The sequence below is a fragment of the Pteropus alecto genome, unplaced genomic scaffold, assembly GCF_000325575.1.
Source record: "Pteropus alecto unplaced genomic scaffold, ASM32557v1 scaffold105, whole genome shotgun sequence".
Taxonomy (NCBI): domain Eukaryota; kingdom Metazoa; phylum Chordata; class Mammalia; order Chiroptera; family Pteropodidae; genus Pteropus; species Pteropus alecto.
In genome coordinates, this window is record NW_006436294.1 from 38,137 (window position 1) to 51,774 (window position 13,638).

General features: G+C 36.1%; 1 protein-coding gene across 4 annotated transcripts in view; it reads right to left on the minus strand.

Moving 5' to 3' along the window:
* Positions 1-13,638, minus strand: part of FAM49B (family with sequence similarity 49 member B) — a 94,329-nt gene that overhangs the window by 23,461 nt on the left and 57,230 nt on the right. The window contains exons 2-4 of one of the 4 annotated variants that reach the window (XM_025047605.1): positions 9,505-9,587; positions 8,529-8,611; positions 1,604-1,725 (exon numbers count right to left, since the gene is read on the minus strand). In XM_025047605.1, the coding sequence (XP_024903373.1) occupies positions 1,604-1,725; positions 8,529-8,601 (195 nt within the window). In that variant the 5' untranslated portion in view covers positions 8,602-8,611; positions 9,505-9,587. The remainder of the gene's footprint in view (positions 1-1,603; positions 1,726-8,528; positions 8,612-9,504; positions 9,588-13,638) is intronic. The other 3 variants (XM_006912919.2, XM_025047606.1, XM_025047607.1) reach the window with 3 other exon arrangements.

A 13,638-nucleotide genomic window follows, 5' to 3' on the forward strand; every position in this document is an offset into this window, starting at 1 on the left:
AATTAAGATCCTGCTTAGTTAATCATTTAAAATCTTCTGCTTCCATAAATGTTTTCTTTTTCGAAGTATGTTTAAATGTTTAGAGAACTTGAAATTTCACAGAAATGGTTACATGCCTTCATTTACTGAATAAACTTAAAGTTTTTCTTTAAGCAAGGACATTGGCAAGGTTAATCTAAAGCTCTTGTAGTTATTATTTCTTCAACAGCTACTACTTATGAAGCACTGCACTAGGTGCTGCTAACACAAAAATAAGAAACCCAGTTTGCTCTCCTCAAGCTGGAGGTACAGCAGCGAAGAGAATAACATCAAATCTCAATGGTTTAAAAAAAAAAAGTTACAGTTATAAAAGAAACATATGCAAAGTACTACGGCAAGGGATATAGGGAAGTAAGAGATAACTGGGATTTGAAGGAAGGACAGAAATTGAACAGAAAAAGAAAAAAGGAAGGACATATTCCAGACAGAAACAAAGGCAAGGAACTGTACATGTGTGAGACATTCAGGGAACGAGTTCAGCGTGGGAGAGGCAAAAAACAGATTCACACTCTCTATAATTTCCCTCATTAATGGTTAACACCAACTAAACTGGAAACCAAAGAGTCAGTAAACTCTCTCTTCTACTTTATAGTAAACATCCAGCCAATCACAAAACCTGTGGCCACTTAGCCCAGCGCATTTCTTGAATTGTCATCTTCTGGTGCCTGCACTTCCTTCTGCCTTCACTAGTCCTCCAAACGCCATCAGAGGAATCGAACTGAGTATGAACTGTAAGCCAGCAGACTGGTCCTTGGTGGCGTTGGTGCCGTTAGGTTCAGAGGACATCCACAGAAACAGAAGGGCTGGGAGGGAACGAAGCGCAGTGTGCGCTGCGCCTTCGAGAGCCGTGTGGGGAGACAGAGGCTGGGGAGATTCTCTGGCAGCGCAGGGCACCTGAGAACGTGCAGATGCGGAGGGAAGGAAGTCAATAAAAGAGAAAAAACAGACGATGAAATTAAGGAAAGGAATACGTAAAGAGTCAGGTTCCAGAGTAAGATGGAGAACAGGGGTAGAGAAGTCAGCCTTGGCGTAGTAGAGACATAGCTTCTTTTGAAAAATAGAAGAAATGGAAAAATTGACGAATGGAATGAAACCTGGTTAAGTTCGGAGGTCTGGGAGAAGAAAGCTGAGGAAGACCCCAGCAGACATTTGCTCTGTGGTGTAAAGTCACCATCAGACAGAGCCAGGGGCAGTCCGGGCAACATGGATGATTTCAGCTTTCTCTGTAAAGCTTAGGAGCTGAAAAAATAGACCGGCGGAACAAGAAAGCCAAAGAAAGTTACGTTCTCTCCTCCCTTCCAAAGAAAGGACAAATGGTCTCCCCCCCACCCCCATGGATGCAGGTGTGAGAGCAACCAAAAAAATACATAACATACATAAATCACATATTTGTCGAACACTGTTTTCCCTTTACTCTTGTATCATTGCAACCACTTTTGAAATAATGCAAGTGATCTTCCTTTAAATATAATACTTAATATGCAATCAAAGAATTCTAAAGTACAGAAAACAAGAGAGATTAAAACAGTAAATTTTATTTGACTGGAAAATGTTTATGCTTTACCTCTCGTATTTCATGGCCAGCTCCTCTATATGACTGCAAGTCCTCCAAGATGCCTTCTGCATCTTTTAATACTACATTCACCTGATTATAAATTTCCTTCTCAGACTCTGTAGGCTGGGCATCTAAATAACAGGAAAGCACAAGAAAATGCACAGTCACATCATATTTTTTTTAGCACATGTATAACTCTAAGCAATCCAAATTTCTAAAGACGACTAACATTTTATTCAATGTTAACTTTGCACTTGTTAGAATTTTTCCATAATTCTACACTTGCTCAACTAGCCTCAAGTTCCTGTCACAAAGCAGCACGGGAACACCAAACTGTACTATTTACTTAAGCTATAAATCATGACTTGGATATTAACTGAACTTGAGAATTATAATTCAAAATTTTAATTGTGATGGAATTAATAATCACTTTCTACTATTTTCATCACTATCAGTAATGATGGTAAATTCATGAGTAATGATCTATTTTAATATAACAGAAATGGAAGTTATTATATCTTGCTCACCTATGGTTTAAGACTGAAGTGACCTTCCTTTCCTATAAAGTTCATTTTAATGACTAAATTTCATATAAAAAATTAAAAACTGTTTTAAAAGAATAGTGTTTAGATGCTCCTCTCTTCTAGGGACCATTTAAATAGTGTGCTCATGAACTTTTCTGCCGATGAACACAAAGTCAAGGTTCCTGAGTAGAGTTCAAATTATGAAACTGCTCCGGAATTACTAGGCCACAGTGTCATCACTGAAATTTTTCAATACTGAAGCAAAAACTGAGTCCCTACATCCTTGATGCTGAGTGAGAGAAAAACGCAGGGAGAATTAGTTATAAAAAGCGTAATCAGGAAGACAAACATATGGGCATTCCACCACCTGTAGTGTTAGCCACGAAACATATGTCAATCCATGACTAAATCTGGAATTCTCTCTGCAAGACTCTAGGTAACAGAAATTCTGTTTTTAAATAACATGGTCATTTGTTTCTCTAAGGATAAATCTTTTTTATTTAATAAATTTTATTTTATTATTTTTTTTTTTTGGAGAAAAATGGATGTTCTGTGAGGAAACAGTTTTTCTTAACTCTTTCCAACTAGGCCACATTCCATACTACAGAAGGCATAAAGCACTTAAAATTATAACCATTATGATTACAATAATGTTTCAGAGAGGAATTATGCTGGCAGAATGCCTCCCTGCTAAAATTTTGTTATGATAGGGGAGGCAGTCTAAATCTATATAATGGGATTTAAGAACATTTCTGGTAAATCTCTTTGTTGACCAATCATATAAAAGTAGTATCTTGACTTTCTGTGCCCACTCATTCCACCTGCCCACAGATACACACTGATCTATTTATATTCCTCTCCTTAGGAAATTTAAAGAATCTTTTAGTTCACACTTGAAACCAGGAGTCCAGATGCCTAAAAACTATAACTTTATTTTGCTTTGGAGCAAGTCGTAATTCAAATCCACCTGTTAAACCTGCCAACTAGTCAAAAAGATACCACGTATTTTCTAAAATCAACAATTACAGTACCAAATTTTAATTTTGACGTACTTAAAATAGTACTACAGAAACAATAAAATAACATTTATGTGCAAAGCCAACTTAAGAATTTGTGTTCTCATATCTGTTCCTTTATTTTTCAAATTTCTTTTCAGAAATCATATACTGTTTTGAATGAAAACATGATGACAAAAAAATTACAAAGGAGGAGCCAATTGAAAAATTAAATTTTTTTAAAAAAATTTATCTAAAATTATAAAGACATTATTGGGAGCAAACAATGATATTGTAGCTAAATGATACTTTATTTTATTTTGTGGGTTTTAATTAATTAATTATTAGTTTTTTTTAATGGTGACATTGGTTAAGGAAATCCAGTAAGTTTCATCCGTACACTTTAACAGGAAGGTGTATATATATTTACACTGTGTGTTCACCTCCCATAGTTAGACTTCTTTCTGTCACCACATATTTGACCCTCTCTACCCTTTCTACCTCTCCTCTTCCCCCTCCCCGCTTCCCTCTGGTAACCACTAGTCTATTGTCCATGTCCATGAGTCTCTGCTAAACGATATTTTAAAAATCAATTTGTCATCATTTAGCAGTAATATCCTTCCACATTTAGCCAGACTATATTCTCCAAAGTAAGAGTTAGACACACACATTTAAAAAGTACACGTCATAACGTTTATACTTACACCAGGTGCAGAAGAGAAAAATACTTTTTACATGCAAAAACAGCAGTTTTAAACTATTTCATATGGATTGTGAAACTACAGACATAACATCAATAGTAAACACATATCATAGTTTAAATTCATGAAGAGGGAATTCATGACAAACACTAATATTTTGACTTTCATATATTAAAAGGTATTTGTAAAGTTTGCAAATACTGAACTATGCACTTTTGGTGTGGTGACTAGTTGTTAACAGAAAATGTGACACTGAGACTTATATACAAAGATACTTAACATGTAGATTTAAATAGACCTTGTAAGTGATTAATAATTATTAAAAACTTAATAAGTACCAAGAAATTTAAAAATGAATATTTCAGTTTCCCCTAAGGGTGGAAAAAACGCCCAGCACCACACTGACTAAACAGTTTTTAGACTGTCACAGGAGAGTCACAGTTATAATTTTGAAAGCTGCTGAAGACTGCTGCGGAAATGAAGACAGACGGGAAAGAGCAGACGGGTAAGCAGCGCTCCACCGACAGCGAGCCATGCGAGGGGGCGGGATCCAGGGCGGGGAGACTGTGTAAGGGAAAGCATGTTCGCAGAAAATGGTATCATATAATGAACCCAAGACTTGTCACTTTGATTTTTCACAGCAAAGAATGAAAGATGTTATTACTTGAAGAAAAACGTATCCCTTAGCCAGCTAATAAAAGGACGTTCATTTGATTGCAAAATTATGTGTCTACTACTGAGAGCAGGCACAGTGATTACTCATGGAGCTTCTTTTTAAAAGCTGTTCGAGGGAAATTACAGCATATTTCAGTTGTCCTTACTGTTTGAAGGTAAAACTAAATATTTTAATCATTTCACACCGGTTTCCTATAGAAGAGTCGCTGAAAGTAATGGCTAAAATTGAAGTCGTTATGGTTCAAAAGGAGGCAAAGATCGGCTACGAAAGGAAAAAAACTAAAAAGTCACATAAAAATATAATTGTATAAGGGCTCTTTCTGCTTCAATCTTGCATTCATTCAGTAAACACTGACATTCTATCTCAAGTCTCATCGAGGCAGGGACATCGATGTAAGTACATACTACTGGACACAATGTAAACTTAGTACCTAGTGGGTTTTCTATAATATCTGTTGAATGATGAGAAGGTACAGAGATATCAATGTGCCTCCAGCATGAGTTAAAAGAGACTTTATGCATTTGTATCTCTGAACAAATAAAGTCCTATTATCATTTTAGAAAAATAAATATATGAAAATGCCACTAGAATAAACATATTTCAAAGTACAGGACAAAAGCAATTGAAAATATGCAAAAAGTAAAATGGAAAAATTAAGTTAGACTAAAAAAGTGGGTATCAATATTTTTAAAACGGGAGAACAGGTAACACAAAAGACACAGAATTAGAGGAAATGTATGACTAAATGGAAAGGCACTAAAAACAAAGATCAGAGAAGGTAAGACTATTTCTCATTTGCGAATATCCGCCCATATTTACTCTCCTACTTTGGTCTAATTGAAGATAAGTAAATCAAGATAAACAAATGCTGAACTTCATCATTTATAAAGCACTATGCTGAGGTTGGGAAGGGAAATAAACATAAATAAATAAAAGTCCCCTTTTCTCCCAAGAACCACAATTAGTGAACTAATGCTGTCATTAGTATAACTGCCACCAGACTGTATGGGGAGATTCCGAGCTTATATTTTAACTGAATCATTATTTTTAAAATAAAATCATCATATAGGTATAACTTGTTTTAAGAAAAAGACCTGCTTTCTACTACCTCAAGAACAGATAACATTTCAATAAACAGACTGTCTTAAGGCCATTGTACATCTTCCATGCCTTAAGGCCTTTGTACATGTCCCTTCTACGATGTCCTTCACTAAATTAGCCTGAAACATTCTAATTCATCCTCTATAACCCAACTCAAATGTCATCATCAGAAAGTCTTCCATGATGCCCAATCTACTCACTGCTAGGTAAGGTTAATCCTTTCCTGCTCTATACCTTAAATGTAAATTATGTAAAGAAAATTATTAATTCTATCTATGCTACTAGATTGCGAAATCCCCAAGGTAGAGACTGTATCTTAGTTATCTTTGCATCCCCACAACCTACTTGCTGGTGTCTCGGAGGTGGCAAGCCACAAATGTCCACTGAAGTGAAAAACAGCACTTGTGTGTGCGCAAATGTAAATTAAGGGAGTAATGATTTACGATAAAGACATAGTCTTTATTTTGTAAACTTCAGGATGCCACCAAATCATGTTTAATGTGTATTAGAACAGTTGATTTGTATACAGCCTGAAAAATACTGGCAAAATGCCGGCATGGAATTATTGCTACAGTTGCCCAATCATGGAGATACACTGAGCTAGATTTAACCAATTAGAATGATGGAAATAGTAAAACTAAATTACTCTGCTAACCTGAACATTACTCATCATCTAAAAATAGACAATGTAATACTAAATAGTTTAATAAAAAAATGTGGCTTTATTCTCAGTAACCATAAGGAACTGGCAAATCAACTGTGTTGGCAATTTGAGCCTGGTATAAAACAGTTCAAAAGAGAATCTATCTGAAGGGCTAAGGTCGCTCACTCGAATATCTTAAGGATAAGTAAACTTCTACAAAGGCAAATTTCTAAAAAAAAAAAAAAATGAAGATAAATATACAAATGGATGAGAGATAAAACTGATTAAAGAGAACTCTAATGTTAGAATCAAAAGAAAACATTTTAAAATCTAAATAAGAAATAACAAACTCTGGCCTAGTATACAGTATGTTTTGACTAAATTTCATTTACCGTATACCAGTAAGCATCAAATCAAAAGTTCTACATTGGCTGATTATAGGCAAAAAAGAGCATTTTAAAATTTATAACTGCCTTTAAGAAGTTAACACTACATGTAGTTCTTCATTATTGGTGACTGTTGTTGTTGTTAGACATTTTAACCGTTTCCTGCCACTAAATTAGCTATTTAAATTTTAAGGATGATCCAACCTCTTCCCGCCCCACCCTCCCAGTGGAAGACCAAGGCCAGATAATATTTTAAATTAAACTACAGTAAATTCTTTCTCACTTGACCACAACATAATGCTAGGTTTATAAAAAGATCAAGTGCCAAGTCTTGAACAAGATCTTGACTCTATCAAAGCCAAGATCTGCAAATGTAAGGAATTTGAGATAAAGAGTAAAAAGGAAACAGAATAACAGAAAAATATACAAGACCAAGTTTGAAACAGACGCAAATAAACTAAAATACAGCTCTAATGTAAGTTGTCTCATCTGAAAGAATAATCTTCAAGTCAGCAATCTGCTCAAAATCCCCAAGCTGATTAAATTCATGCTAAACATGCACTTTAAATAGCATTGGTAAATTGTTGAGAAGGGTCAAGAAAACCAATATCCTTTTAGCTACATGTTGCCCTAAAGACCCAACAATTTCCCATGGTCCCAATACTGACACTCGCACTCTTCGCTCGCCTGCAGGCAGTACCCAGACCACACAGACACTGATAGGAACGTAACAGAAGGAGAAAACCATCAGAGACCATCAGTGATTCCATAAAATGGAGATACGCTACAAACTGATGTGTTCATATGACCTGTCCTGGCTCAAAGAAAAAAATATACATATACATCATCTATAAAGTAGAGTGAATTGCATAATAGCGCATAAACTAAATTGAAGTTGATGGAAAGGCAATGACTCCCTACGGATTATTTTAAAGGATTTCTTTGTTTCTAAAATCAGAAAAGGTCTCAAATTTCAAGTATTTAAAAATCTGTTCACAAAATAAATAAATAAAAATAAAAATAAAAATCTGTTCGAATGCTTGAATCGTAGGTAATGATGGAAAGGATCACATGTTACGACCTATAGGCTCTCTCTTCACCCCTTCCTAACAATTTTCTAATGATCAGTGAAAAGAGCAACATTCACACTAAAACACCCATTTAATATCATTGTTTTCAATTTGACAACCAGACAAGCGAAAGCGATACTGACAGCCACAAGAGCAAGCTTCTCAGCATGCATGGGGTCGAGGACACTTACCTGCCACTCTCAGACCATTACAATAGGTCATGCAACACAAAACAAACAGAAGGCAAATTACTTAAAGGTCTGTGAACCCATTATTTTTCTTTTTTAGTTAGAGTTCGAAAGATGAATTCCCGAAATAAATACATTATTTCTTAACTTTTCAAATTATCTGCAAAGATTAAATAATTAAGGTTCACACTTACCTTTTAATATTATGCCCAAATTACTGAGCTTTGAATGGCCTTCATGAACAGATTTGTATTAAAATACTTCAATAGCTATAGAGTTAGTAATTTTTCTCCAAATATTGCCTATTAACAAATCTTGAAGTAGCATTTTTCCTTTCTACCAAAATTTTTTTATAAAATATTTTTCATTAGAGAATCTCAAATGTTTTCATTAGAGATCTCAAATTATAAAATAATATCTAACTAAGAGATATGAATCTCTTATAAAAATTCAAATGAAAGCATTTTATCACAATTTAATCTATAAAATGACTTCCAGTTCTAGAAGGCACCAGAAATTTTACTCAAGCAATTCATAGCTCAGTCATGCAAAGCAGTTAAAAAGATGGCAAAGTGGAAACATTCATTTAGTGCAAGACAAACGCAGTCTACTGCAGGCAAAGAGAAATAGATATAAAATCATCTTCTCACTTTCAAAATCAAGGAAAAAATTTGGCCCCTGCTCAAGGTCTGTGCATGTCAAAACTTTAAGAAGATTCCCCATGTTAAGGTACCTGTCAAGACAAGAATGAGAAAAGAGAAAATATCCCTTTATAAAAAAAGAACATCTGAAATTTGTTAAAAAATAGTAACAGGGAAAATGTTCATTAGGCCATGAATTCGTCCTTCAGGTTACCCAGCCTGTGCTCTGGCAGACAGCGACCGGCCGGGTTCTCAACGTGCTGATATGTAGGACCTAGAGGTGAAATGTGGTTTTCCCGTACACAATGGCACAACTGTTGCTCTAATTCTTCTCCAAATTCTCCCAAGACAAGTTTCATTAATGGCCTTATAATGAAAAATTCTGTAAGTATTCCAATAGTGCTAGTATTCTGAAAAAGAAATTTCTGATCAAGAATTATTCACATGTAATCTTGTTTAATATTATATTGAAACAACAATTTATTTCAAAGCCAAATATCAAGAGTTTTGGCCACAGCTCACCTTTGCATTTTATCTTTAAATAGCAGAAAATTAAACCTACTTCCTGTATGTCATTAAATAAAGCATATATTTCTAACTGAATTTGGTTATTAATTTGTGGAGGTTATTTAAGTATTGATTCTGGATCTGCAGCACAATTCTGATTTCTTATAAAATTATCATAGGATTTTAAGCATAGTCACTAAGGCATACTATTAGAATATTCATCATAAGGCTACTTGCTTCATGGACTAATGAAAGGACATCACTGGCTACAGACTCAACATGATTTTAGCAAATGAAAAACTAAAGAATTATACATATGATGGTGATGTTTGCCTACGATTAAGAAAAAAATCATGCAAACTTTGAATCTCCATATTTTATTAACAAATACTCTGGCTGGCCTTCACTGTGGTGTGAGTATAATTCATCTTTCACCTTTACCATTATACACCAGCTGTGAAGGGCTAAAGAGACTTACTTTCAAAGTCCAAGAAAAAATGTGCTGCATTGTGGTCTATGTCCCTGGTTAGCACCTTAATGAGATTACCCATGCCAGCAAACCTAAAAATAAAAATGGCAACATCATTTAGTTCCAGTAAAAAAATTTTAAGCAGAGGCCTGGGATTCGGCAAAGGCTGGCTTGCTCATAATTACCAACAGGTAGGTGCAGGTCTAGATGCTTCTGGCATTAAAAATTTGGAACAGCGAAAGCACATTTGGCTCTAAGATTATAGCTCTTGTCCCTCTTTTCCACGTATCAAAAAAGTTACATAAAGCAAGACTGTAAAAAGATTAGACTTTTACATGTAACTTGCAATATTTACATCTGATTATGCGAGCGTTACCCCTTTAAAACGTGAGGCATACCTTCTCAATGTAAATTAACATCAAATAAGTAAATATTGAGAACATTATTTTTAAATAATAGGGATATTTTCCTTCTGCAGATCAAATTCTATTGGGAATACAGGAAGACAGTATTCAAACCACATTTAACCATTAAAGACTGAAGGGAGTCCAATTATTGGCCTGCTTAAAAATTTACCACACATAAACCAATGTTTTTTACATCTTCAATACTCTTAAGATTAACCAAACTTTTAATGATTTAACTCACAGATTATCCAACAATATCAACTATATACAACAATACAAATAGTTTAGCTTAAATGCTGACATAGCAAACCAGTACAAAATGAGCCAGCAAGTATCACAATTTAGTGGATTCACAGAGGAAAAACAGTAAAAATACGGTACTGGCATAAACCTTGCCCAAGAATCTGCCATGACTCAGTGAGGATGAGGTGGAAGGTGGTGCCAGGAACCCAGGATGCCTGGAGGCTGCAGTAACTACAGGGAAGGAAGACGAGGGTAACACAGGTACCGACTCCTCGCATCCCATCGCCTCCCCTCCCCCAATCTCAGTACTTTTTCTCTCAATATGGAATTGCTGGCATATATGAAAGCAAAACATAAAAATAACAATTTAACAAAATAACAGAATAGACACCTTATTATCACCCCTCATTACAAGAAGTTTAAGTAGAGCACTTTGGCCACCTGTGCTGTTCCCTAGAAAAAGGCTAACTTTAAACTTCCCAAAGAGGAAATAACAGTATAAACAGTTATTTGCTTTAGAGGTCAGAGTCTGATGGACTAGAACACACATTTCTTAGAAAATGTGAAAAGTCATCTAATTTATTCACAAATACGATAAATAATGAAGGGGCCCCTCTCTTTGAAAACAATACTCCCCCAATGGAAGAGGTAGGGATCTATCTTATTTTTGGTATGAAAATCCCTATTGTACAGAATTTCACCGGAAAGATTCTGTACAATGTTATACACAAACGGATAAGCTGAGATAAAAACTAAAGGGGAACTATTTCACATTACCTTATACATAGTAAAAAGTTTAGTAATAGCAACTTTTGATATATAAGGAAAATAAAAGCACTTTCCCAAAATCATCACATCTAAATAATTACTTCAATTTGGTTACTAAATTTATTCAATAGATTTTTTAAGGAATGACTTGGAAATAGAGTATTTCAAATATGTATGGACTGTTTCTAAACACATAAAAATTCCCTCGCTAGCAAGAACCAAACATACAAAGAATTACCTAGTGTTATCAAAACGTCAACTGTAAATGAAAAAGAAGCCCGAGAAAAGACTGTAATTAATTGTCTTTAAAAGGAAAAAGGCAGCACGCCACTTGGTGTTAAGCGTGTTTAGTCTACAGACTCAAACAAGAATTCTAACTCTAGCTTACTAGCTGTTTGACCTCGAGACTGCTACTTAACCATCCTGGGACTCATTTTCATTTTCCTCATCAGTAAAATATATATAATTGTAGTCACTACCTTAAAGAGTTATTACAAGAGTTCAGTGAGAGTCAGCCCTCTGACTTAGCACAGTGTCTGGCACACAGAGGGTATTTAATAAATACTGGCTGTTGTTATCACTGTAACCCAAGAATCACAAAATACTTTTAAAAAACAATAACGGCTCTATTTCCTTCTCACACAAACCAGAGTCCTCAAATCATCAATCAATTTCAATGTTATAAATCAGAGTAAATCACAAAGCCCATTTTTGTCATGAACACTGTGAAAGGCTGTCCTAAAATTAGACCATCACCCGGTACGGGAGGGAAAAGGGAGAGAGGAGGTTTCCTTACCTTCTTACTTGTACGCACACAGTAGGTCCTCGGGGAAAACCCTGAAACTAGCCAAGTTTGTCTGCTCCATTTTCCTACAACTCCTTCTGCAAACTTCTTTCACTACCTAGTCCTCCTCTCAAGGCGCTCCAGCCTAAAGTGACCCTCTATCCCTTATCCTGCTTCACGCTCCACACACACACAAAGATTCAGACTTCCTTACCTCTTCATCCCGAATACAGACTCAGTTTGAAAACAGCTCAGTTTACCTAGTCCAGGTTTCTCAGTCTCAGCATTACTAAAACTGGGGGCCGTGTAAGTTTTTTGTTGCAGGGGCAGGGGTGCTGTCTCACATTCTAGGGTCTTTAGCAGCTTCCTGAGCCTGTAAGACACTAGATGCCAGTAGTAACTCATCACACAAGTTTTAACAATCCCAAATGACGCCAGATAGTGCCAAATGTCCCCTGGGGGGCAAAGTACCCCTGGCTGAGAACCACTGATGTAGTACAATCCAGTGCAGAAAGTCTCTCCGGCACACAGCACTCAGTGAAGATACTGTGTGGGCCACCCCGATTGTGGACAAAAACAGTTCATTATAATATTATCAGTTGTTTACCTTTATAAAGGATAAATAAAAAAATTAAAGCCCTATCTGTCGTGCATAGGAACTCTTCAGCCCCAAACGAAACAAAGCAAAACCTTCCACCCCCTGTATGTGATTTATCTCAATGAATGTGACACAGTGGCTAACTGTCAGTTCTGGCTAATTCCTGGGTTCAAACCCTAACTCTGCCACTTCGCAGCTCTGTGACCTTAGCCAAGATTCCTAACTTCTCCATGCCTGTTTTCTTATCCATAAAATGTACATAATAATACACATCCACTCAGAGGGTTTGCAAACCCATAAATGGGTTAATAGAAACAAAACATTTAGTACAATGCCTACCAGTCTATTTATTGCTATCGCTATGGCTATTGTAGAACCTGACTGACCTACAGCAGCGGTCCCCAACCTTTGTGGCACCAGGGACCGGTGCTCCTATGAGAATCCAATGCCTGATGATCTGAGGTGGAGCCAAGGCGGGGATGCTAGTGCTGGGGAGCGGCTGCAAATACAGATGAACTTTGCTCGCCAGCCCACCACTCACTTCCTGCTGTGCGGCCCGGTCCCTAACAGGCCATGGACCGGTACTGGTCCACGACTCGGGGGTGGGGAACCCCTGACCTAGAGGACCAGTGTTCCCAGCAGCAAAACTTGTGGAATGTGAGGCTTCAGAGGGTGTGGCAGCCCTATTTCCTGCCATAGAGAAGCCAGTCTGTCATGAAAGAATGAAGCCACCTTGCAGCAGAGTCAAAGAGAGTGCCCTAAAATAATTAATTTCTGTTTCCATTCGTTCCTAAGTTCCAGCTACCATTTCCCTCAGTTTAGCTGCAGATATCTTCCTCTGATTTTAAGATACTCTCGTTTCTTTCAATCTCTCCTTGTTTAGCTGAACTGAGTTTCAGTCATTTGCATCTAAAAGAGTTCTGACTAATAAGACTTCTAGGTTTCAGATGAATAAATAAATCTGATACGAAGGATACCAAAAGAGATAAAAGATTTTTCAGATTATATATAACTTGGTCTAAAATACTACTGATGTATTTTAGAGGCGCTATTTCAAAGTAAATAATCAATATTATAATTTAGAATAGTAAACTGACAAGTCTTAACATTTGAATTTAGAAGGAAAAAGCTGAAGAATTCTTTTAAATTATCTTATTTTAATCCTTGAATTTAAACTAAATATTACAAATATTTAGTAAGTGAGCTAAGAAATTTAATACACAGAAACCGGACATAGTTTACTTCAAGTGTTTGTAATATTTCTGGCGGAATTCTGTGACGAGTCCCTATGTTACACGTTTGTTTCAAAGCTGGCGACTTATCTGGAAAGGAACACGCTCTTC